This window comes from Panthera tigris, chromosome A2 (assembly GCF_018350195.1).
Source record: "Panthera tigris isolate Pti1 chromosome A2, P.tigris_Pti1_mat1.1, whole genome shotgun sequence".
In the NCBI taxonomy this organism is placed as follows: Eukaryota; Metazoa; Chordata; class Mammalia; order Carnivora; family Felidae; genus Panthera; species Panthera tigris.
In genome coordinates, this window is record NC_056661.1 from 139,458,730 (window position 1) to 139,486,426 (window position 27,697).

General features: G+C 35.8%; 1 protein-coding gene and 1 long non-coding RNA gene across 3 annotated transcripts in view; one reads left to right on the top strand and one right to left on the bottom strand.

Moving 5' to 3' along the window:
* Positions 1–27,697, bottom strand: part of IQUB (IQ motif and ubiquitin domain containing) — a 56,640-nt gene that overhangs the window by 22,127 nt on the left and 6,816 nt on the right. For both annotated transcript variants that reach the window (XM_007089185.3, XM_042970977.1), the window contains exons 3-7: positions 26,618–26,752; positions 23,476–23,637; positions 23,216–23,388; positions 22,504–22,659; positions 9,572–9,782 (exon numbers count right to left, since the gene is read on the bottom strand). In XM_007089185.3, the coding sequence (XP_007089247.1) occupies positions 9,572–9,782; positions 22,504–22,659; positions 23,216–23,388; positions 23,476–23,637; positions 26,618–26,752 (837 nt within the window). The remainder of the gene's footprint in view (positions 1–9,571; positions 9,783–22,503; positions 22,660–23,215; positions 23,389–23,475; positions 23,638–26,617; positions 26,753–27,697) is intronic.
* On the top strand, positions 5,295–24,922 carry LOC122234518. The gene is made up of 4 exons (XR_006212284.1): positions 5,295–5,357; positions 6,530–6,621; positions 21,963–22,021; positions 24,804–24,922. It is a non-coding gene; the product is annotated as an uncharacterized LOC122234518 (long non-coding RNA).

Sequence of the window (27,697 nt, forward strand, 5' to 3'; positions counted from 1 at the left end):
GGCTCTCCATTCCTCGTCCTCTTTCCTTCCCTCTCTCAACTTCCACAAGGGTCAAACTGCATCTTGATGAAGACTTTTCTTGCTCTTTCCCCTTTATCTTTTACTGTGACATCTTGTTGTCTGCTTCCACTAGGACCCACATTGAGAGTTTTATGCAGAATTGTTGACTTCAATTATTTTCTTCAATACTAGCACTTAGGTACCATTTTAGGTTACTTAGGTAGCACTTAGGTACCATATCCTTACAAAACCTTAAATTATAGCAGCAAATGTTGTAAAGTAATTGTATTTACTTTTTACTCAAACCTATGAATTCAGTTAAGATAATATTTATGGTTGGTTACTATCCATAAAGAATGGGTTGCATGAAATATATCCTAAGAGCAAATTATAAAATGCCAAAGAATAGTATTTTAATAAACTCATTTTACCTAAGAGCAACAGCATATTGTCAAAATTAACTTACATGAGAAAAATGGATTACTAGGTCCTACCCTAAACTTAACTAAGTCAAAATTTCCGGGCTCACATACATGCATTTTTAACAAGGGTCTCATTCAATTCTTACACACACTAAATTTGGGGGGAAAATCGTTTTATATCCCACATTTCAGAAACCTATTTACATTAAAAGAAGCATAGTGTTGGCAAGAACCTTAGAAATCAAATGGTTCAATACCCCACCCACACGGAAGACAGTGTCCTCCTGGCAGCAGTTTGTACAGGTTTAATTCACTCACCCTGGCCTGGGACCAGCTGGGGAAGAAACAGAGTCAGTCTATTCCTTGTTCCAAATGGCATCCCTTTGGATATCTGAAGGTAGCTGTGACATTCCATTTAGGTTTTCCCTTTTCCAGACATAAACACTTCCCTTTCCTAAATTGCACATTATTTGATATAATTTCACGTCTCATCAAGGTCAAGCTGCTCTGTTATCACGGTACCTCTTTGAAATATAGCATACCAAATTTCTGACAAGATGGAGTTTTATGCACAAGCGGCTAACTCTCCTCTCCTAAATTCCCAGTTACATGAACCAAGAAATATGAAATGGGAGAGAAGAGGAGGAGACCCAAGTCAGTACTTTAAGTCAGAGAGGTACAACCTATATACTGGAAATCAGGGGGTTTAAGTTATAGCACAGATACTGCTGAAAGACACTCAAACAGGCACAAACGTCCCCCAAACTGCTGCTGTCTCATCTCAGAAAGCGGACATAGAAGAAGGTAGTAAACCTTAATTCAATGCCTTAGAGCTTGAGAAAAGAGCAAGTGATTAATCTATTTGATAGCTTACTATGTTTTAAGGAAGTCTTTGAAAATCCTTAGGAAGGAATGAAAGAATGCCTACACTTCAAGTCAATGCAGAAAACAACAATAATCACAACTGTTTATGAAAAAAGGCAAAAAATTCAAAAGAGAAAGTATAAAGCAAGGTGAGAGAAGCAAAATCAAGCATCATAGTTATATTTAAAAATATAAAATGGTTACTTTTTACTGAAAATAAGTTAGAACAATTTTTTTAATCCAATGACATGTTTTCAAGAGACACACTTAAAACAAAGTGACACCAAAAGTAAAGGTTAAACATAAAATGTTGATAAATGTAAACAAAAAAGAAAACAGAAGCAGCAATATTAACAGTATATTGAAAATAGAGGGGAAGGCATTCAAAATTCGGTTCTTGGGATAGGAGACAATTTTATGATGACCCTCGTGAATTTTATGACCCTCGTGAATGCTATACACAAAATCACATCCCATCTAACTTGTAAAGCAAAACTTCTATCCGTTATAAATACTCCTGGAGTGAGCATACTTTATATAAACATAATTAAAATACAAATGAGTCGATCTATTTCAAGTAAAGAAGTATTAAAAGCATTAAAAAGTTTAAACAATATGATTAACAAATTTAAATGATTCAAGCTCTGACCAACAAAGGCTGAAAATATACCTATTTTCAAAGCTCTATGAAGCATTTAATTTATACAAATTCTAGCAGCAGGAATAAAAGAAAACAAATTCCCCAAATCAGAAATGCCAAAACTGCATTTTGATACTGTACAATTAAACTAGAATTAAAAACAAAAGTTTAAAAAGAATAGTCCCAACTGCTTGGAAATGTAATAAATACCAACAAAAATGAAATTTAAACAAAGAAGTTAAAAGTAAGACTGTCAACTATTAAGAAAAAAAAAGCCCCACTACATATCAAAATGGATAGGATGCTAAAAAATTGAAGTAACACAATTTGGGGCAACTTTGCAGAATAAGCCTGAGATTCAAATCAGGTACCTCTGAAAAGTGTGTCAGGGCAGGGGAAGATTTACAAAAAGCTGTAATGTTTGTGACAGTTACTCATACACCTCCTCTGGAAAATCATGTCTGCTGGGTACTTCTCTCATTCCCCATTATTATTTAAGTAACTAGGAGTGGCTTTGATACCTGGATAAACACACAAGGACTGGGAACCTGAACTCATTCAACCATGGTTGATCTGTGTTCTTCATAGAACGTGGAAGCAAACAAAAATTGAAGCAACAACCTATTGTTCTTTATTCTGAACAAACATTCCAAAAAGTCACTCTAGTCTTTGACATTTATCGTAAGCTTCAGTTCATTCTAAGTTTTCGGATATTCAGAACTGTCCCTGAAAATGTTTTCATGTCACATTTTGAGTCATCCTTGTTATTGTACATGTAGTAACCTCAGTCTGGAATTTACAGAGGATCTCCTGCACGTGCACTTTCATGAGCAGGACATTCATGGACACCTTCCCGCAGGTGGCAAGCCTGTCCTCCACCCGTGCAGGTTTACACAGCTTTGGTTTTGTTCAAGTCACCGTCACCCCAGAACACACGAGAATATGCTGGATTAACTACAACAACCTCTCTTACAACGTCTCATTCTCTTCTCTCTCAATAGACACAGGAACCGTGGTTTTAAGGTGTAGACTTTGCCTTAGCTTCCTTTCTATTCTTAAGGCTGCTCTGAGAACAAAATCCTGTTGTTTTTTTTCTTACTGTACTATTTACTTCATCTCCTGTTTGCTTTTTGATTCCTAGGCCCCTCGTTTCTAACTAAACAATACAATAAAAATAACACTAACACCATGTTAGTGGTGGTTACCATGGAGTGCTGGTTACTATGTGTCAGGCTCTGTCTCAAGCTCCTCATGCATATGAGCTCATTTAATCTCCTGACAAACCAATGAAGGAGGTGCTACTATTATCCCCTCTTTTACGGAAAAGGAAACTAAGGAAAACAGAGACTTGTCCAGGTGGCACCAAGACTCAAACTCTGGCAGTCTGGTTCCATGTTACAGACTCTTAAGCACTGCTCTCCCACTTTTCAAAAACATGTAATCTTTTCATTGGACAGTCTCTCTCTATGAATTGATTAGTTGGTCTACTACTGAAAGCCACACTTACTAACCAGCTATCTAATTCTTTCCCTTTTCATGGAGATAATTTATTATTACACTGTCAGAATGACAAAGTTTCAGAGTCTCATGAACTACATTCCCTGGCCATAGAATCAAACCTATTTTTTCTCTGAACTTTAAAAAACTCGTTTGCCTGATCTGGTTACTATACCTGCCAAAACCTTATCATTTCTTTGTCAATTCAAAACACTCAAAAATAAGTATCAAGCAATTATGTGAAAGGAACTCTATAAATTTCAATGGTGCATACAAAAGTGAGAAAGACACAATGCTTTCTTGAAGGCCCTAAATATCTCCTTGCCTCTTCCTAGTTGGAGACACTATAAAATTCTTCCATGAGGACAGAATTTTCACTTCTCTTTCTACTTATTTTTACCCAAAAGCCTGACATTTTTCACCGTGAGGCATAAAGACTTCCTTTAGATAGATCTCTTCTTGACACAAGATTCCTCTTATCTTCTACCAGGTATGATTTAATTAAGTAAATGTAGTCTTCGGTTGTTATATTACAGGCATGATTATTTTCTCATCATATTGCAGGGATATTTCAAAATACATCACATTTATATATAATTTATATAATTACAAAGTATATTTTCCTCCTTCTATTAAAATTTCAGATTTACTTTAACACCAGTCTCTGCATTGGAAGATAAATACCTAAAGTGTTGTTTCTGGCCCTCGTCTGTTATAACCACTGTCTGTTATAACATCTAGTTTTACAGTTTTTATCATACTATTTCTTCTTCCTCTCGACTTCCAATTTGAAATCATCCTGATCAGGCCAAGGACAGGCCAGTGGTACTCTCTATAAGAATCCACTCTGCCCTTTACCAGGAATACATTATTCAGACACTGGACAGCTTGGTCTGTTCAAAAAGAAGATTTTTAAATTTAAAAGCAAAATTGTCTTCAGCAAAAGAGTTGTAAATTTAAGGCTAAATTATGTTGTGAAAATCCAGGAAATCCATGATTGATGACTTTATCCTTTAAGAGCAGTTTTACCAACCAAAAGAACTTTAAAAATTTTGACAAAATCCATATAACCAAAGGCAGTGTATGAATTAAAAGAAAAATTGCTTGCTTGTGGAAATAATAACTGAGAATATTTGTCTTATGGGATTATATGGATGTTCCCAGAAAGCAAATAAAAATTGAATGATATAAGTAAGCCTATTTTACTTCCAGTTTTACATCAGAAACCTTTGGGACTGGTAATAAATTTAGGCCACTAGGATATTATTTAAGCTATGCTGCCAACCTCAAAGAGCAATATACTACTCTCCTAGATTAATACCAGGGAGTCTGGAGATAGATGCACTCAAAATCACTTATATGAATGTATATATTCAGACTTTACATTTTGCTTAAATTATAGTATGATTTTTTAAAAGGAAACAATCCAGTGAAGCTAATTAGAAATGAAAATAATGGTCTTTAGGGGCTCCTGGGTGGCTCAGTCGGTTGAGTGTCCAACTTCAGCTGGGGTCATGATCTAGCGGTTTGTGAGTTCGAGCCCCGCGTGGGGCTCTGTGCTGACAGCTCAGAGCCTGGAGCCTGTTTCAGATTCTGTGTCTCCCTCTCTCTCTGACCCTCCCCCTTTCATGCTCTGTCTCTCTCTGTCTCAAAACTATATAAACATTAGAAAAAAAAATTTAATAAAAAAAGAAATGAAAATAATGGTCTTTAATTCCAATAAAATTCTCCATTAGATGGCCCTGTAAACCTATAGTAAGGAATGGAACAGGGCATCAGAAAAACACCATGTCCCAACTACTCATAAGGAATAGACACACATAGGAATCAGGAGTGGATGGACAAAACCTATTTTTTATCTGAATTGACAGTTTCCAGAACTATACAGAGAAGACATTGAAGAAAACGAGAGATTCTGCCCCATATCATAAAAGGTATGTTCCATAGGGATGATGATAATTAAAACAAACAAACAAATAAATTGGAATGCTGAATTCATTTTCCAGTGTTGCCGTAACAAAGCACCATAGACTGGGTGGCTTAAACAACAGAAGTTTATTTCCTCACAGTTCTGGAATTGATAAGTTCAAGATCAAGGTGATGGTAGGGTTAGTTTCTTCTGAAGACCTCTCTCCTGGGCTTCTAAATGGCCATCATCCTTCAGTGTCTTTATATGATCTTCTCTATGTGTTTGTTTGTGTCCTAATCTCTCCTTATAAGAATATTAATCATACTGGTTAGGGCTCATCCATAAAACCTTATTTTTTCTGAATTGCTTTTTTGAAGGTCCTATCTCCAAATTCAGTCACATTCTGAAGGGCTAGGGCTTAGGACTTCAACATGTAAATTTGGGGGGAAACACAATTCAACCCATAGCAGATATCAATAGCCACCAATATTTTTTTAATGTTTATTTATTTATTTTGAGAGAGAGAGAAAGGCAGAGAGAAAGGAAAGAGAGAATCTCAAGCAGGCTCCATGCAGTCAGCACAGAGCTCAACATGGGGTTCGATCTCAGGACCCTGAGATCATGACCTGAGCCAAAATCATCGGCTGCTTAACCAACTGAGCTACCCAGGAGTCTCTAATATTTTTAAAGAAAAAGATATTAAAGGAATTGGTTCATTTGAAAGAATATGTTTATTTTATCTCCTTAACTTATCTTCTCAGACAAATCATCTAATTTCCAGTGTCTGAAGTTCAATTATAAAATGAAAAGGGGCACCTGGGTGGCTCAGTCGGTTAAGCATCCTAATTCAGCTCAGGTCATGATCTCATGGTTTGTGGAATCGAGTCCCGCATCGGGCTCTGTGCTGACAGCTTGGAGCCTGGAGCCAGCTTCGGATTCTGTGTCTCCTTCTCTCTCTGCCCCTCCCCCACTTGTGCTCTGTTTCTCTCTGTCTCTCAAAAATAAATAAATGTTAAAACAATATTTTTTTTAATTAAAAAAATGAAAGGATAGGACTTAGCACCTAAAGTCTGTACACATTCTAAAATTCCTGAGCTCTAAACTTGCAATTTCCAAACAAGAAATAGAAGAACATACAAGATTTTGTCCACCAGTAGCAGTTTATATGCATCTGTTTTTTAAAATTCTCATTCACAGACTGCAAGCCTACATGGAGAGAACCAAGGAAGATTCAGACTGAATACCCAGAGCCAGATGATGTCAGTGGACTCCAGAAGCTAGAAGTCAAGGTACCTTGAGATCAGAAGTAATAATCCGAGAAGAGTCAGAAAAGGCCATTAGCACAAGTCAAAACAAAGCAAAGGGTTAGCAGATTCAATTCAATAATGAGCAAGGGTCCTATCAGGCACCCTCAGTACAAATGTACACAGTTAAGACAGTGGTGTTTACAGGGAATTGTGGGCAAGGAAAAGAGGCTCTGAGCCCAATCTGTGCTGTCAAGAGAAGTTTCCTAAAGATGATAACCCCTATGCTGAGTCTGAAATAAGAGTGACAATTCAGATCAATAAAAGGAGTCATCCTCAACATATTGCTGTAAGAAAAAACAAACAAACATAAAGATAAAATAGTGTTGCCTGGAAATGGTCTTAACTTTGATACATTATATTAACTTATGTAGTTAAATTAATTTTCTTTAATGATCTATTTTGCTTTTATTACTGAGGGACAGATTACCCAGAGGAAAAGCTGAACTTCCTTTCAGGAGTTTTAATTTAAACTGTGTAATTGTTACTATGAGCCACAAGAGGGCAGCAGTTTCAAAGACTACAACAAAACTTAAAAATTATTATTCTGAGAGTTTTAAATTAGAACTTTAGGGCTGGAAGAAAACTAAAGAGATGTCTCTTTTATATAAGAAATTTCATTTTATTCCATATAAATCATGTGTAGACATATAAAGTATATCTGCTCTATTTTAAGATAGAAAATCTGTATAAAATTATTTACAAATATAAAATTATTATAGTTGTAATAACTATTAATAACTAATAATAATTATAGTTATAACTATATATGCATAATTCTTTGCACTTTTAAAGTACTTTCATAAATGTAACATTTATTTATTCACATATCATAAAGCCCTGTGAAATAGACGTGCCAGATATCAGTAAGTCCTTTTGTAGATGAAGAACCTGAGGCTAAAGAAAATAAGTGACTTGCCCAAGTTAATACCACCAATAAGTAGAAAAGGTAGAACCTCACTCAGCATATTTTCTGTTGTTTTACACAACTGCCTGTCAACCAATGAAATAATAATATCCTTGGGCTTGTTCAGATAGGAATTTGGAATATTATTTGAATAGAGTTCTGCTATAACAGAACTCTAGTTTTATACTTGTCAATAAGATCTTTCCTAGATCTTGCCAACAGTGCTCTCTGTTTAATTCTTAACATTTAAAAGTAAACTTTGTTTTCATCTGAGAGGATGAAAATAGAAGTGAGGTTTAAAGTAAAACAAAGTATTTGCAGAGGTCAATGATTAGGAGAAAGACGAGGCAGATGTAAAAGCGAGGGAACAGGCTGTTACCTCAAACACTGCCACGTTCCTAAAGCCACTCAATTTTGCATTTTACCAAAGAGATAAATTTATTAGCATTGCTTATCAGACCTAGTGTTTCACTGTATTATCTTTTGGTGAATAGCATATTACCATATAGCTATTTAATAGACCCAATATCTGACACCTAAAACTGCTGTTAGAGAGGAAGGGTGACTTGAGTAACAGAGCATATAATAACATCCACAAACAGTATATAAAAAGTTATATTAATAAAATTTGCTTAAAGTTAATGTCATAAATAATCATAGAGAAGTCAAAGACTGTTATTTCTTTGGATGAAAAGACCCTGCTCAAATAAAAAAACTATTGAGGCTACTCTTAATTTTATTTTTAAGCTTTTATTTATTTATTTTGAGAGAGAGAGAGAGCACAGCAAGAGAGGGATGGAGACAGAGAGGGAGAGAGAGAATGTCAAATCCCAAGCAGGCTCTGTGCTGCCAGCGCGAAGCCCCTTGCAGGGCTCGATCCCATGAACCATGAGATCATGACCAGAGCCAAAACCAAGAGTCAGACGTTTAACTGACTAAGTCATCCAGGTGCCCCGAGGCTATTTTTAATTTTGAAAATTCCTCTGCATTGTCACAAGAACCCAACTTCTCTACTTTCTGGCATCTAAAGTAATTAGTAACACTCTGTTCCACTTCCTGGCACTTTAGCTGGTACTACCGGAAAAGTGGAAGCCAGAGATAACTGCATTACATCCTTGGGGTTCCCTTTCATTCACTCACTCATCCAACCCGCCAACATTTGTTGGGCATATGAGCTAAGCACAGAAAAAGTGAGAGCATCAAAAAACATAAATAAGTTATTCTCTCATGGAGTTTGCAATCCACTGGTGAAAATTAATGCTAAACAAAAAGATATATTATTACAAATTGTGGTGGTGATATAAATGAAAAGTTTGGGGTGCAACGATAACCATTAGATGACAACAGGATATCCAGGTTGGACTGTCAGTCACAGAAGCCTCTGAGTAGGCAACATTTAAGTTGAGATTGGAAGGGAGCAATGAGAAACAACTTCAAGAACAGCATATCTATTGCCCTGAGTACGGAGTGCTTGGCCTGTCAAGTAACTGAAGCTTTTAATTGTGTCAATGACTAACACACATTCTGTGGAAGAAATAAGGCATAAACATCAATTGTGTAAAGAATATACATCTATATTGATCATTAATGGGTGGGAATTAAAAGGTATTGCCAAGCCCTCCTCTACAGAACAGAAATCAGAGACAGGATGCTGAATTGAGGGATTCAAGACAGTTCAGTTCTGCATTGGCAAATTCCCAAGACCATCAGAGAATCAGATTAGACAATGCGTTCTCTTTTTATCTCACGGGGATGATCGAATGAGGTAATATACTAAACCACAAAATTTACAGAGTAGTATGCACATTTTATTTAACCACTGTTGATATAAAAGCATCCCCAATTTATTCCCACCTTAATTCCTGTCCCAGGTGTAAAACATTATTCATCTCTCTAAATTCTCTAGGCCAAGATTCCCAAGACCTCATCCTGAAATAAGGCCTTCCTTTTGTCTTTAATACACCTGCTTTTCCTAATAGTGAAAAATTATAAAATTAATATTTTATGCAAAGCCTATTTCAAACTTACGTTCCAGTGCATTATAAAGAAGCTCAAAATCTTCTTTTGTCTGAGGATTATGCCTCCGGTGATAGTCCAGTTTCATCCATTCTTCTTTTTCTCTTATCTTCCTCTGTTCTTCCTCTGCTTCCCACTTCAACCTTAACATTTTCTGTCTTCTTAAATTCTCTACCATGACTTTAGCATGCCATCGTCTATAGTAAGTCTGTAACACTATTACCTATAGTTAAATTAAAAGGAAATAAAAAGTGTCTACCATCAACTATATCAGATAATAACAAAAGGCAATAGTGATTATTTCTATTCCAATGCAAAAACTACTAAACAAACTGAGAGTCTAGGTTTCCCTCTATGCCAGACATTCTCACACACATTGGGACACATAAGCTGTGGATAATGCACATCAGCAATTTGACTCCAAAATCTAGCAAATACACCTTCCTGGGAGGTAGTTAGTACAATGCTTAAAAGCATAGGCTCTGGGGTAAAACTTAGTCTAAATATTTCCTCTGCGACTCACTAGTTGTTTGATTTTGGTTTATTCTCCATATAACATCCTTATCTTAACCCTGGTGCATCACAAGTCCTCAATAAATACTATTATTGTCACTATTATTGTCACAACCATTAGAAAAACTATTATTGTCACTAATATTAATTAACTCTAGTTTATCTTAACTACCATCAGCTTAGGCTCATATTTAAAACAAAATTTCATTACCTAAACATAAAGCAGGTAGGTTATATGTAGTAACTACCAAAGGCAGGTTAGATAAAAGTCTCCATTTAAGAAAACAAGTATTTATTAAATTGTGAGAAATATAAATATGTCTGAAGTTATAGTATAGTACTAAATTCCCAAAAAACTTGCCATATAACTGAGAGATTTTTTTTATTTACTAAACTCATAAATAAAAATAAAATGTGGAGAGGCTAGATCAAGATTGAGGACAGAGAATATGCTGATACATCCCTTTACTGTAATCTAATCTTTGGTAATCAGGGAAAATCATATAAGCAGAAATCGGTAAGGACACTGGATCATACTAACGGAGACTTCCAAAGGAACAGAAACTTTGAAGAATCCCCTCAAGAAGGGAGACAGGTAGAATAAATTGAAGAGGAATCTATGCCTAATCATGTACAGGGAAGATGGAGAAGCAAGCTAGAAAATACAGAAGGGTCTGTAAGACTGTTTCAAGCCCTAAACCAGTGTATCCAGTGAGCAGAAGAGGTGTGTTAGGGCAAATGGCAAAGTGACTGCTTGAAAAATGCCAAAAGGACAGGCTTCTCTAAAACAATCTAGGGAAACCACACCCGTGGGTGACACCCACGATGAATAGAAGCCCCTTCTTCATAAAACTAGCTCTCTTCCAGAATCAAGCCTTGGCCATCCCCTAAAACCACTGCGGTAAACAAATACGCATAGCACACGGGACATAAGGGATCTCAAATACCCTGTCTACACACCCAGGAATGACCAAACATTTGGGAACAACCCACAGAATATAAGGCTCCTCATTCAACAAAGAAAAGTTTACTTTTGTGTGAACAGAAATACTGGAACAGTGGTTCCCAAAGAGTGGTGGTCAGACCAGCAAGCTCCAGACAGAATGAAGCAAGTTGACCAGAGAAATTACTCCAAATATACTAAAAGAACATGTCTCCAAACTAAAGACATAAGCTCTCAGATAGAAAGGGCTCATGGCCAAATCTCAAGCATATCACAATAAGATTACTAGAGATAAAGTAAAAACCCTAAAAGCTTCCAGAAAGAGGAAACAAAGAAATGCAAAACTGACATCAGACTTTTAATCAAATAGAGCTTCAGTGTTATAAAGAAAAATAATTTTGAAAACAAGTTTAAATCTATCTATGTGGACTCAAATTAAACTTCAAGAATGAAGTTGATTCAACAGGACTAAGAGGTTTATCTCCCAGGCATCATCTCTGAAAAAATTACTAGAGAATGTGTTCTAGCAAGAAAAATAAGTTAAAATGGAAAGATTAAAGAACTGAGAAAACATTTCCAAAAGAGTTATCAAGCTAAATACATCTTATTTGGAAAAAGTCATATATATCAATATAAATATATCAAACAACAAAGTGAAGTTATAAATATATAGTAAATTATAAAGTAAGTTATGTATATAATTATAATTATAGACATACATATATGTCTATAATTATAATTCCAGATCCAATCTGACTGGCTAGGAGGAATGAGGGAGGAGGACAAGGAAATGAAAAACAGAAAACCCTGCTAAGGACCTTGACTTATTCATGGAAAAGATAGAGCCTGATTAAGTATGCCTTTGGTATAAAAAATTTAGGAAACAAAAAAGTTTTTAATTTTTATAAGGAACCATTAGAAAAACAGAAACAAAGGACCTGCTTTCAACTATGAAAGAACAAAAAAAAAAAAAAAAAAAAAAAGAAAGAAAGAAAATGTTTAGTCAAACTAACCAAAAGAAGAAAAGGCTGGTAAAAGAAAAAACAAACAAAATGTGAATAATAAATAAAAACCAAAATGAGATGGCAAGAATGAGTACAAAAATATCAATAGTCATATATAATATTGCTTAAAACAAAAAAGATTTAAAATAAATACAAGCATGAAATCAAGAAGCTCAAGAATAAAGTAAATATGATACAAGTAGAAAGGAGTCAGTGAAGACAAAAAGAACTTCCTACGTGGAAATTTCCTCCTATACTGGCTTTTAACCCATCCCTCTGTGTACAACTCACATCCCACTTTCACCTCCCTAGGAAACTCCTGTTCACCTTCCAAGGTTGTATGGGGCAAAGCAGTTTGGTTCTTGATGCCATCCCCCTTGGCAGGCATTTAGAGTTTCACTTCCTCAGCTTAAGTAAGTCAAGTTAACGTTTCTCCATCTGCTTTACAACTTTAAAATAATTGACTGACACTCTTCTCTCTTTTCATGTATTCTTCGTTCCTGTATGTTTACATTTTTTTAGTCCTTTAATACCATTTTACTGGAGTTTGGAAAGTGTTGTAGAGACTTCCATCTCCCCACCTAATATCCATTCTCTCCTACTTCCTTAATAAGAAAACCTCAATCTTATTGAGGAACAACAATATGAAACTTTAAAAATATATTTGTCACACACTCGCAGTGAGCACAATCACATGACACAGTTTGGGCCAATGAGATGTAACTGGAAGGCACTGGGTGGGGCTTGCAGGGAAAACTCTTGAAGGTAGCATATACGGCTCATGCTCCCTTGACCCCTCCCTTCTTCCTGCATAGATTGCAGACATTATGCTGAAGGTTGACTAACCATTGCATTATCATGTAAGTTATAAGCTCATAAGATTAATGGAATGGAAAGGTAAAAGGAGTTTAGGTTCTTGATGATATCACAGAGCTACCATCCAAGCCCTGTACAGTCAAAAAATAAAAATTAGTTTGGACTGAGAACATAAAAATCTATCAGGCTGGAATAACAGGCATTAATTGTCAGCTATGAAATTAACAGGAAACAATATTTCTTCCAAGGACATACTACAGCTATAAAATGTCCTAACAATCCCCTCCTTTGAGTGAATACTATTTATTCTGTGCACACTGAGAAACTTAGTACTCTAAAATACTAATCTATCAGAAACTTTGCTGTTTGAAATTAGATAACCAAAAATGAAGCATCCCACTCTTGGCAGGAGGATCTATGTCAGTTTGACAGAGAGAAGCAGCCTTAACTTACAACAAACATGCTGAACTTCAGCAAAGGAACATTCCACATCTCTCTTAACTTTGTTACCAAAGGAACAAAGCCGGAGATACCATACTTCCTGATTTGAAACTAAAATGCAAATCTATAGTAATCAAAACACTATATATTGGCATAAAAACAGAACTATAGATCAATGGAACAGAATAGAGAACCCAGAAACAAACTCATACATACATGGTCAACTAATTTACAACAGAGGAGGCAAGAATATACAATGGGGAAGGATGGTCTCTTCAATAAATGCTACTGGGAAAACTGGACAGTAACACGCAAAAGAATGAAACTAGACCATTATCTCACACTATACAGAAAAAATTACTTCAAATTGTATTAAAGACTTGAATGTAAGACCTGAAACCAAAAAAATTCCTAGAAAAAACATAGGTGGTAAGCTACTTGACACAAGTCTTGGCAATAATTTTTTAAATCCGACTCCAAAAGCAAAGGTAACAAAACAAAAATTAACAAATGGGACTATATCAAACTAAAAAGCGTTTGCACATCAAAGGAAACCATCAACAAAATGAAAAGACAACTTACTGAATGGGAGGAACTATTTGAAAATCATATATCTGAAAAGGGGTTAATATCTAAAACATATAAAAACTCCTAAAACTCAAATGCAAAAAAATAATCATAATAAACAATCCAATTAAAAAATGGGCAGAGGATCTGAATAGACATCTTCCCAAAGACATCCAGATGGCCAACAGACATATGAAAAGATGCTCAACATCACTCATCATCTGGAAAATGCAAGTCAAAACCACAATGAGATATCACCTTCTACCTGTTAGAATGGCTATCATCAAAAAGATAAGAAATAAAAAGTGTTGGCATGGATGTGGAGAAAAAGGAACCCTTGTGCCCTGTTGGTAAGAATGTAAATTGGTACAGTCACTATGGAAAACAATATAGAGGTTTCTCAAAAAATTAAAAATTAAACTACCATTTGATCCAACAATTCTACTTCTGGGTATTTATCCAAAGAAGAGGAAACACTAATTAAAAAAGATATATTAACTCTTATGTTCACTGAAGCATTATTTATAATAGCCAAGACATGGAAACAATTTAAGTGGCTATTGATGGGTGAATGGATATGGAAAATGTGACACACACACACACTGGACTACTATTCAGTCACAAGAAAGAATGAAATCTTGCTATTTGTGACAACATGGATGGACCTGAAAGGAATTATGCTAAGTGAAATAAGTCAAAGAGAAATGTCATATGATTTCATTTACATGTGGGATCTAAAAAACAAAACAAATGAACAAAACAAAAATCATAGATGAAGAGAACAGAATAGTGGTTGTCAAAGGGCAGGAAGGTAAGGGCATGGGTGAAATGAGTGAAGGGGGTCAAGAGGTGAAAATTTCCAGTTATGAAATAAGTAAGTCATGGGTATATAATGTACAGCATGGTGATTACAGTCAATAATATTGTGAAGCATACTTGAAAGTTGCCAAGAGAGTAAATTCTAAAAGTTAACCATGTATGGTGACAGATGGTAACTAAATTTACTGTGATGATCATTTCACATGTATTTCAAATTGTTATGTTGTATACCTGAAACCAATATAATGTTACGTGTCAATGATACCTCAATAAAAACTTTTTAATTTTGAAAAAATAAATAGCACTAAATGTATGGTGTATTGGAGTTGGTAAGACTCTAATTCAAAGAATTTTAGTATTTTTTTGAGAGAGAGAGAGAGAGAGAGAGAGAGACATAATGTGCAAGAGTGAGCAGGGAAGGGGCAGAGGGAGAGAGAGAGAGAGAGAGGATGTTAAACAGGCTCCATGCCTAGCACAGTTTGATGTGGGGCTCAATCTCACAACTGTGAGATCATGACCTGAGCTGAAATCAAGAGTCAGGCCCTTAACTGACTGAGCCACCCAGGTGCCCCAGAATTTTAGTAGTTTTAATATTAGTCAAACTTTGGCCCTAATAATTAGATGCTCTCTTCTGGGTCTCAAAAAGAAAGAAGTAAAAAAGCAAAGAGCATCTTTTGATTTAACAGCCTTCAGCACTGGGTGGACATTGAGTGGGGAGGAACCTATTTAAAATTCTCATAATGAATGGGGCACCTGGGTGGCTCAGTCAGTTAAATGTCTGACTTCAGCTCAGGTCATGATCTCATGGTTCATGGGTTTGAGCCCCACATCAGGCTCTGTGCTGACAGCTCAGAGCCTGGAACCTGCTTCGGATTCTGTGTCTCCCTCTCTGTCCCTCCTCCACTCTCTCTCTCTCTCTCTCTCTCTCTCTCTCTCTCAAAAATAAATAAAATATTAAAAAAATGTTTTAAAAATTCTCACAGTGGTACTCAAAATGTGGCCTATGATTCTATTGCTGGCCCACATGGCTTCTTACCTTGTTACCAGGCTACAAATGGCCTCAAGAACCCTGCATTACAGAGTAAATCAAACACACTATTTAATTTAGTTGACTTTTTTTCTCACAGCAACATTTTTTCAATGAAAGAAGCACTGCATTGACTTACATTCTGCACAAATTCTTTAGCTTTTCACACACTTGTACTTGTGTTGCACTAGCCTTGAGTCCTTGTCACCACCATGGACTGCTTCTGTTCCAATGATGCCCGGAGCTAGAGACCCAGCAAAGCTGAGTCATAATCCAAGAGGACCTTAACACTGAGTTTGAATCTGCCAGAAATACCCAGCAAGGAAGGAGGATTGCTAGTCAGTACTACATCTTTCTTCACAAAACCTAGTAAGTAGACTTTTCCACTTTCAAAAGCTAGTGTTAAAAGTGTGCAATTCAGTTGAGCAATTTGGGGTAGGAAGAGACTAAATAGGTATTTTTTAAATTTATCAACCCAATCCAGAAGTTATTCAGTAATGAATTAAAGACACATTGACAGGGGCGCCTGGGTGGCTCAGTCGGTTGAGCGTCCGACTTCGGCCCATGTCATGATCTCGCGGTCCGTGGGTTCGAGCCCTGCATCGGGCTGTGTGCTGACAGCTCGGGGCCCGGAGCCTGTTTCAGATTCTGTGTCTCCCTCTCTCTCAGACCCTCCCCTGTTCATGCTCTGCCTCTCTCTGTCTCAAAAATAAATAAACATTAAAAAAAAATTAAAAAATAAAATAAAATAAAATAAAATAAAATAAAATAAAATAAAGACACATTGACACACAGTGTGGTCTCAAATGTGTTTTATACATGTAGAAAATGACTGAAGGAAATACGCCAATATGATAACATGACAGAGTATTACTTTCTATCAAATTTCTATTTCCGCATCTCCCTTAATAAAAGCCAGGCAAATTGCCCTGGTTGGCTTCCCTCCTTCAAGTTAATGAGCCTATTGCATGGGTTGTAATTTCTTAGCTTCCTCATGGAGGTAGGTTCCCCAGGACACATTCAGGCCAACCATAGGGCCATTGACAGAATGAACTTGTAGGCGATGAAAAGTATGGTAGTTGTTATATGAGTGATCAGGTAACAAACAAGCTGGGGCATGGGAGGAAGCCTTTGTGTTCTCGGGCCTTCTCATTCTCCAAGCTACACTCCTGTGGAGCAGCCAATCCAGCCTGCCTTCCCCAGACCCTTAAAGCCTGCACCAGCCGCAATGCCTAGCAGACTTTCCAAAGACCAAACAACAAATGGACAGGGAACATCTTCTCAAGTTAAGAGCATCCACCTTACCTACAGATCACCTATAGGCCCAATTCTATACAGGTTCAGACATCTGCCAAGCTCCTTCAGGAAAATACACAAGAAGATAATAGTGACTGGACCGTATATATAAATGATTATAGATTACAATTTAAGGAATGTGTGTGTGTGCATGCATACACATTCCTGATAAATTTCTAAGAGATTCTTATTTTATTTCATTTCATTTCATTTCATTTCATTTCATTTCATTTCATTTCATTCTATTTTTTTTTTTTTTCTTAGTAGGCTTCATGCCCAGCATGGAGCTCATTGCGGGGCTTGAACTCAAGACCCTGAGATCAAGATCTGAGCTGAGATCAAGAATTGGACACTTAACCAACTGAGCCCCCTGGCACCCCGAGATTCTTATTTTTAAATATATTTTATATTTTATGTATATTAAAATATACTTTATTTCAATTGTGAAAATTCTGTCATGTCGAAATAAGTCACTGAAAATTCTCTTTGGGCCTGGGGGCAGGACTACCAGATTAGAAAAGTAAAAGTCTCATCAAATGCTCTCTCCAAAAAGGCATGATAAAACTGTACAAAATTGTTTTTAAAAAAAATAATAATAACCATTTCAGGATTCTGGAAATTGACCAAAGGCATACATCAAATAAATGTTTATTGAAGAAAGATTACTAAACCTCAAGTAGGAGCACTGATAGTCTATGGCATTTCAAGTTGGGGCTGCTCTCGCATCTTCCTTCTCCTCACCCTGGATTCACCTGTGTCCACTTTCAGGGTGCTGAATTGATTTAAAATGAAGCAAAGAAAAACTCTATACTCCCTAAGCAATGTCACAAACAATAGTAATCTCTGTGGCAAAAAAAAAAAAAAAGAGGCCAGCAACTCAGATAGCTGAGATTGTAGTCTGGAGCAAGCAACAGACAGGCAGACTAGTGAGAAATTAATCAGAGATACCAGGAAAAGGAGATAGGCCACAGCGAGCCCTGATAACTTCCCAAATAGCCTTGGGAGTCTGAAGGCTGAACACATGTACAAGGATGAATACATGCTCAGGAGAGACTGGAGAAAGCCCTACCTATTCACATATCCCAGGATGCCTGAAGCCTTGTGCAGAAGAAATGCAAGAAGAAAACCCAGCAGAAAGTAAAAGCCAGGATGATCATAAACTAAACTTGTCTGAACTTCCAATGCATCCTCCAAACACATGGATCCATTAGTGAGAGTGGAAGCTTTACTAGCTCAAGGAATTTGAGCACAGCCTTTGATCAATCATTACCTAACCATTAAGCTATGTTAAACCAGGGGCAACCCTTAGGAAGCCAGACTTACAAGAAGAAAAACAACAACATTTCTTTTGAGCAGAGAAATCAATGGCGATATACTGTGATAGAGACAAACTCTAAAAGCAGGTTTCAGCAATGGCACTGTTGATATTTTGGACCAGATAACCAGCTGCTGCAGTGGGGTTGGAGTTTCCTACGCGTTATAGGATGTTTGGCACGATACTTGTCCTCTACCATTAAATGACACTAGCACCCTCACCCTCAAGTCATAATCAAAAATATCTCCAGACAATGTAGATGTTGCCTGGGGAGCAAAGTCACTCCCAGTTGAGAACCACTGCTCTAATTAATTAATCCAGACAAATCACTAAACAAATATAAGACAGATATAACATCAATCCCTGGAGTAAACAGGGACAGGATACAGAGTTGCTATAATGTTACTTAAAATGTCTAGTTTTCAACAACAACAACAACAAAATTATGAGAGCAAAAAGAAGACAGTATGACCAATTTAGAATGAAAAAATATACCAATCAATAGAAACTGCCTCTGAGGGGTCTATGATGTTGGACTTACAAAGATTTCAAAGCAGGTATGATAAACATGTTCAAAGAACTAAAGGGAATAAAGTTTAAAAGTTAAAAGAAAGTAAGGTGGCAATGATTCATAAAATAGAGAATATCAATAAAAAGAAAATTAGTAAAAAGAAATTATTATCAGTTAAATATTATTTATTAGTAAAAATTATTATCAGTAAAAAGAAATTATTTAAAAAAGAGAACCAAATGAAAATTTTGGGATTTTAATTAAATTAAAACCTATTGGACAGGCTCAAAAACAGATCTGAATAATATAATAATTTTTATAATAATAAAAATGATAAATGTGATGATACATAATTAGAAATTATCTGCCCTGAGGGGATGGGAAAAAAATAAGGTAAATGAACAGAGATATTCAGGATACCATCAAGCAAACAAGCATACACAAGATATACTAAAGGGAGCTCTTTAGACTGAAAGGAAATGACACTAGATATTAATTTTAGCCCAAATGAAGAAATAAATAGCACCAGAAAAGATAATTATATAGGTAAATATCAAGGACTATATATATCTTCTTTTCTACAATTAACTTATTTTTTTAAATTTTTTAAAAAAATATTTATTTTTGAGAAAGAGAGAGAGAAAGAGAGTGCAAGCAGGGGAGGGGCAGAGAGAGAGGGAGACACAGAATCCGAAGCAGGTTCCAGGCTCTGAGCTGTCAGCACAGAACCCGATGCAGGGCTTGAACCCATAAACCGCAAGATCATGACCTGAGCTTAAGTAAGATGCTTAAATGAGCCACCCAGGATCTCCTATGATTAACTTATTTAAAAGACAACTGCATAAAACAGTTAATTATAAAAGGATCTGTAGAGCTTAACATATACAAAGAATATATAAATTTGTAGAACAGTGATAGCACAAAGGAGAAGGGATGAAATTGCAGGGGTTTTTTTAATGTTTATTTATTTTTGAGACAGAAAGAGACAGAGCATGAACGGGGGAGGATCAGAGAGAGAGGGACACACAGAATCCGAAGCAGGCTCCAGGCTCTGAGCTGTCAGCTTAGAGCCCGACATGGGGCTCGAACTCAAGGACCATGAGATCATGACCTGAGCTGAAGTCGGACGCTTAACCGACTGAGCCACTCAGGCGCCCCTGAAATTGAAGTTTTATTAGAGCAAAGTTTCAGTATTTTATTGGATTTTAGTTAGTATTACTGTCAAGTATATTGTTATAAACTGAGATGTGTATTGTAATCCCTAAATTACACTAGAGCAACCACTTAGAAAATAACTCAAAAAAAAATAATTTTAAAAAACAACAAAGCAATAATAAAGAAGAGAACCCAATTAAAAATGGCAAAGGATCTGAATATACATTTCTCTTAAGAATACAGACAAGTTGCTAACAAGCACATAAAAAGATATTCAGTATCATTAGTCATCATGGTGTATAGATCAAAACCAAATGAGCTGTCCCTTCACACTTTATTAGAGCAGCTATAATGAAAAAAACAGACAATAACAAGTGTTGATGAGGATGTGAAGATATTAGAATCCTTGTATACTTCTGGTGGGACATAAAATGGTGAGTTGCTTTGGAAAACAGTCTGACAGTTCCTTAAAATGGTTAAACATCTATATTCACCATATGATACAAGTTATACTCCTAGACATATACCCCGGGAGAAATGAAAACATATGTCCACATAAAAATTAGTACCTAAATGTTTATGGAAGCTTTATTCCTAATGGTCAATAAGTGGAAACAGCCCAAATGTCCATCAACCAGTAAACAGACAAAGAAAATACAGTATATACACTGGCATAGATACAGTAGGTATATCCAGTTGAGTACCTATAATGGAATATTATTCTACAGTATAAAGGAATGAAATATTGATACCTGTTACAACATGGATAAGCCATGAAAACATTATGCTACGTTTAAAAATAGCCAATCACAAAATACTGCATATTGTGGGGTGCCTGGGTGGCTCAGTCAGTTGAGCATCTGACTTCGGCTCAGGTCATGATCTCACAGTTTGTGAGTTCAAGCCCCGCATCAGGCTCTGTGCTGACAGTTCAGAGTCTGCTTCAGATTCTGTATCTCCCTCTCTCTGCTCCTCCCCTGTTCACACTTTGTCTGTCTCCCTCTCTCTCAAAAATAAACATTAAAAACATTTATTCAATGCTGCATATTGTATGATTCCCTGTATATGAAATATCCAGAATAGGCAAATCAATACAGGCAGAAAGTAGATCAGTGGTTTCCTAAGACAGAAAATAGGGATTGACAGCTATTGGGTCCAGGATTTTTTTTCCAGGATGATGAAAATGTTCTAAAATTGATTATGGTAACAGTTGTATAACTCTGCTTATATAGTAAAAATGATTGAATTGCATATTTTTTAAAGTATATATTATACTAACAGTAAAGGTTTTAAATAAAAAAAAAAGAATTAAAATGGTACATTAGAAAATACCTATTTAACATAAAAGAAGACAGTAAGGAAGAAGAAAGAATAAGAGAGACAAATGACATACAGAAAACAAATAGCAAATGGCTGATATAATCCAACCTTATCAATAATTAAACTAAATATAAATGTTTTAAACACTCCAATCACAAGGTGGAGATGATCAGACTAGATAAAAAGACAAGATCCAATTATATGCTGTCTACAAGAGATACACACTAGATTCAGACTCAAATAGATTGAAAGTAAAAGGACAGAAAAAGACAATGCAAACGTAACATAAAAAAGTTGGAGCGGCAATTATATCAATATCAGAGAAAACAGACTTTAGTATGCTTTTGGTTTCAATTACTCTGGAAAGCTCCCTAGGTGATTCTACTGTCCCAAGGATTAAGGCCAAGGGATAAAGGAGTTAAGGTTAAGGGACAGAGATGGACAAAACTAATAATAGCCAAACATAACACACAAAACCCCTGGGAATCCCTAAGGGAAAGGAAGGGATTAGGAGCATTTAGAATTCTTGTTCCTTTTACGGGGGCCAGCGGGGGGGGGGGGGGGAATTGGGGGAGGATGTGGAGATAAAAACTGCTTTTAATACCAGTAAAACATGATTCTGACTGATAAACATTCTCTCCTTGACCAAACTCTAATCAGGAATTTTTTCAACTAGGCCTCAACTTTTGGGCTTCTGTGTTCATCTCTGCATTGTTCAATTTTAGCAAAATCCTGGTAAGTAAGTTTAACCAGAATCCCCACCCTCATATGTGATTATCCTCAATATTTGATCAGGTTCCTCATCTTCCTTCATATCCAACAGATGATGCCTAATCACTCTGGCCTGCCTTCAGCAAAAATCCCCTTAGAATGGGTTAGCCAGGATCTCCCATTTCCTTTCATGTTTTCATAGTAATTTCCCTTCCATTGACCCCTACCCTACTCCTTGGCTATAAATTTCCAGTTTTCCCAGTTTTTGTATTTGGGGTTGAGCCCAATCTCTCTTCCCTACTACAAAACTCCAAGGAGTAGCCCCTCTTGAAAAAGTTTGCCTTACCATCTTTAATATGTGTTATGAATAATTTTTTCTTTAACAACACTCACGTAGGTGTTCTTCGTAAACTAGTGTGGAATACAGAAACGCAGGCAGACACACACAGAACAACTGGCTTATATACTTCAGTTTTAAAATTCACTCATGATAAAAGTTATCTTACCGCCTGTAATCTTTGAGCATGGTATTCTGCTGCTGAAAAATATTTTCCTGGTGTTACCAGTTTATCAGTCATATTTGATACATACACCCCAATTTTAGTCATCTGTGTGGATGTTGTATTTGTAGTTTGCTGGAGCTTTTTTCTCTGAAAAACTGTCTAAAATAAAAACATAAATATTTAAATATCCACTATATACACATATAAGTGAGTAAAGAGCACATTTTTCTATCTGTTTAGTAAATTTTCTGTTATTATTTTAATTGCCATATAATTCCTTGAAAGATTTTAATTTTTTTAAGTTTTTATTTAAATTCTAGTTAACATACAATGTAATATTAGTTCCAGATGTACCATATAGTGATTCAACACTTCCATACATCACCCAGTGTTCCTCACAAGTGTACTCCTAATCCCCATGGCCCATTCAACCTATCCCCCCACCCACCTCCCTCTGATCACCATCAGTTTGTTATCTATAGTTAAGAGTCTGTTTTTTGGTTTGCGTCTCTCTCTCTTTTTTCCCCCTCTTTGCTTCTTTGTTTACTAAATTCCACATATGAGTGAAACCATATAGCATTTGTCTTTTCTCTGACAGACTTATTTCACTTAGCATACCCACATCGTTGCAAATGGGGAAGACTTTAGACAGGTATACAGAACATTTGTTGATTCTGCAGTTTCAAAAATCTCCATAGGAAAATAAAAATCTTACCTGGGTATCCCTACAAAATGCATAGTCTTTTTTGGTAATCTTTTTAGGTACAGTTTGTGTTCCAGCATTGTGATATTCTATTCCTGTTATTCTATGTCTGAATCCACCAAGAAATGGTTTGTGAAAGTCAGATTTTATAATCTCAACAGCTACGTCCTGGTACTGAGCAATGCCTAAGGAGGTAAAAACCAAGACTGAATGAAAGTTCACCTACAAAGGGACTCTAAAATACTTTATCTACAAGACATCAAATAACTAACCAGTTTGTACTCTGACAGTTATGATGTGAGAGGCATCACTTAATCCATCTACTCTTTTGATTGGAAATAGATCTGGATCTGTAGAAAAGATTTCCACTTGTACAATATCCTGTGGCTTAACTCCATGTTGTAGTAGGGTCTCATTATTTTTAAGGATTATTCCTAAAAAATGACATGAAACTATAAGAAGTGTATGACAAAGAAATAACTATATGTACTCATTTTAAGGGGATCAAAAACATCAAAGATGATTCTATGAACACATATAGTTTAATTACTTAATAGAATATTGATGATGTCCACCCCTTACTATAATGTTAGTACAGAAAACTCCGCAATGGGAAAAGTTAAGATGCAAGAATTCCACATTATAAATAAAGCTATAACTCTCACAGGATTTCTCATCAGAAACACAAATATATAATAAGCATGCAACTCTATAGATATTTTAAAGTAAAAACATATTCTATGAGTAAAATCGTATTCTAAACATTGATTCTCTAAAAAAAATCACAATGTGTGTAAGCACAGGACATATCTAATTCAGGGAAAATTTGATTATTGTAATACCCACTCCTGTCTCCAATGCAGAAAAGCATATACTCAGAGTTCCAAAGAATCCTTCTCTTTCTGTTTCTATAATCAGGAACTCATATTAGTAAATTCATGGAAAAGTAGAGTTAAGCTTCAGCTTTGTGCTGGAAAAAGTGTACACCACTATATTTTTATGTTATTTTGTATCTTTTTTACTTCTATCCCCCTTCATTGGTTTATTCTATAAATTGACTCCAATTTTATTTCTCTATTTTAAGGAATACAAAAATATGTGTAATCTTATTGGCTGCTGTTTTGATAGAATATATATGACTCTTCCAATGAATGGTCATCCTAAATTACAATTGGGAATTTGAACATAGCAAAGGTTTTGTTACATTAATTCTTAGAAATACATCAGATACCACCAGTCTATTTTTGCTATGTTTAAGAAAGTATAAAGATCCTTGAGTTTCAATTCCACACCCCAAATTCTTAACTTAGAAAATTAACATGAATGTTATACGGGCTTTGTAATAGGTTGAATAATGGCCCCAGAATATATCCATGTCCTAATCCCCAGAACCAATGAATGTTACCTTATATGGCAAAGATGACTGCAAATTTTATTAAGTTAAAATTTTTGAAATCGGGAGATTATCCTGGATTATCTAAGTGTGTTCTAAATGTAATCACAAATGCCTTTACAGAGGAAGGAAGGGAGATTTGACTATAGAGAAGATGATAAGACAGAAGCAGAGAGAGATTTGAAGATGTTCTTCTGCTTGCTTTAGATGGAGGAAGGGGCCACAAGCCAATGAATGCAAGGTATACAACTCTAGAAGTGGAAAAGACAAGGGAGCAGATTGTCCCCAGAACCTCCAGAGGGAGAACAGCCCTGCCTGTATGTCAGCTTCATGTGAGTGAAACTGATCCAGGATTTCTGGCCTCCAGAGCAATAAATCATGTGTTGCTTTAAGTTACTAAGCTTGTGGTTGTTATAACAGCTATAGAAAACGAATATAGATTCCCAGAGCCTTCTTCTCTTCATTCCTCTAGTTTGTATAGTAGGCTTAGTCCCAATTTGAACTCCAATTCTAGTACTAGGAGAAGCACCTGTCTTAGAGGGCGATTGACACAGAATCAAGCTCTTTAATTATCATGGCTGACATAATCCTGTTACCCAGTGGTGATGCCTGGCACTTACACATAAAGAAGAAGGGTCATGAAGTGCAAAGAACAAAGATTAGTCTCAGGTACCACTAGTTAGCTACTCCAGTCTCAAAGTGCTCTCTCTTCTCCAGTTTTGAACTTCACCTTGTATATAATGCCAAACAATTTCCAATTCCCTTTTTGGAGTCATACCTATATTTAAGTTCAGACTCTAACAATCATTAGCTATGTGAATTTATGCTAGTTTCCCAAGCTTTAGTTTCCTTCTTTCAAAAAAAAAAAGTTAATAATACCTACGTCAAAGTGTTGTTATGTGGGTTTAATGATAATGTGATAATATAGGCAAAACATTTTATAGGACTAGTACACAATATGTGCTCAATAAATTAACTATCATGATTGTTATTACTAATAAGTTTAAATTTTAGTATTGTTTCCCTAACCAACCTTAATAATCAGTTGTTTGAATACATGAACATCTTAGTATTACAGCACATTCATTATAATAGTTTTCTAAAAATAATTTTGAAATTGAACTGATTATTTTCTCTGACTTGACAAGGAGGAACTTAACAGGTGTGGCTTAATTCTTTTTAGTATTTAGGATTTTCCCACACACAAAAAATGTTCTTATTTCCCTGGAAACTTTTTGGTGGCATCTTTTTAAGTTAGTACCAAAACTTTTAAAATGAAAATATTAGGATCTGTGCAGACATATTCTATAGAAACATTTATTTAACTATCATGGTTTTACTAATTATATCACAGTTACAAAGACTAAATCCTCCCATGACACAAAGCTACTATAAAGTGGGCTGTCCAATATTGCCCACAAAATATAAGTAAACTTGAACATCAGGGAATGTGAATTCACCTTACCGTATAAGGACTGACAGATAAATCATTTTCAGTCCTCTTCTTATTTTATACATGCTCATCCTTATCTACTTCTTTCAACCTCATTGCCTCCTACTCACCACACAGCATCTACTTCCAGCCACTCTAAACTTCTTACCACTTCCCTGAAGTCCCAGGTTTTCTCACCTCTTTGGGACTCAGCTCACGTATTGTCACTTTTATTAAATGAAGCTTTCTAGAACCTCCCGGTTTCCTTCCTCTCTGTTCTCACAGCTTTTTGAGCATATCTCCATTAAAACATTTGCACATTATGTGGTTACCTATTGCATATATCATCTTTCTGACTAGTCTGTAAACCGACAAAGTTTTGTTTCATGTTTCTCTACATCTTCAGTTCTTAGCAAAGTATTTAGAACAAGTATGTACTCAATAAAAATGAGTTGAATGAATGTATAATCACAATATAATGTTCAAATAGTAAATATCAAGATATTTCATTTAACAAATTAAAGATCTTGTTTACCTACACATTAAAACTAAAGAAGTCTTGATAAGTTTTATTCGCTTCCAAGCTTACCTGAATATCTCATCTGCAGTATGTTAGATGGGATACTTAATACGTATGAAAAATGATCCTTGAGGTACTTTACAATGGAGTCTATTTTAAAAGGCATTATAATTTCCTGGCCCACAGGAAAAAGTACAACTTTTACTGTAGATAAAAAGAGAAAAGAAAGAATCATAGTCAAAAGCAAGGGTCAGCAACCCAGTGCATAAGCAGATAGAAAATTATGGGACAATTTTTAACCACACAGAATGCAGGTTGCCTCTGCCATGTTCCCCCACTGTACCTCCATGATAAGAGTTACTTTTCAAATGCTATGAGAAGTGACATTCAGTTTTGGTTTTGAAAATTAACTCAGAATCTCAAGAATTAGCATCAGTAGTCAATACCTGCTCCCCCAAATCTAGCTTCAAAGTTCAGATCATTATTCCAGTCTCTGCTATGAGGATCAATGCACTTTCAGGATTACCTCTTTGCTCAAAATACCACAAGAAATAAGAAAGAAATAAAGCTAAACTACTTTTAAAGATTTCCAATATCTGCTGTTATACTGGTATTATTTGGTACTAATTTGGTATTGGTATCTGGTATTACATTACTCAGATATAAACACAGGAGCATCTCAGAAACTCAAGCATTTCTGTGTACTGAGTATTGGAAGGGGAGACCCTAAGACCTAGAGGATGTCCCTGAACTTATGAATGTGCATACTTTGATTACACATTGATAGCATGCATTAGTAAATCAGTGATTATTCATGAAGTTAAGAAAAGTCAATAAAGAAATTTTCAAAATAGAAGGTGTCTAATACTAAGTCCATTCCTCTTCCCATAATTTTTTAAATGTGTATTTATTTTGAGAGAGAGAGAGAGAGCAAGTGAGCAGAGCAGGTACAGACAGAGGGAAAGAGAATCTCAAGCAGACTCCACACTGTCAGTGCAGAGCCCAATGTGAGACTCGAACTCGCAAACCACAAGATCATGACCTGAGCTGAAACCAAGAGTCGGGCGCCTGACTGACTGAGCCGCCCAGGTGCCCCATTCTTCCTCGCATAATTGATTTATGTCTATATTGCCAAAATGCAAGGCAGGA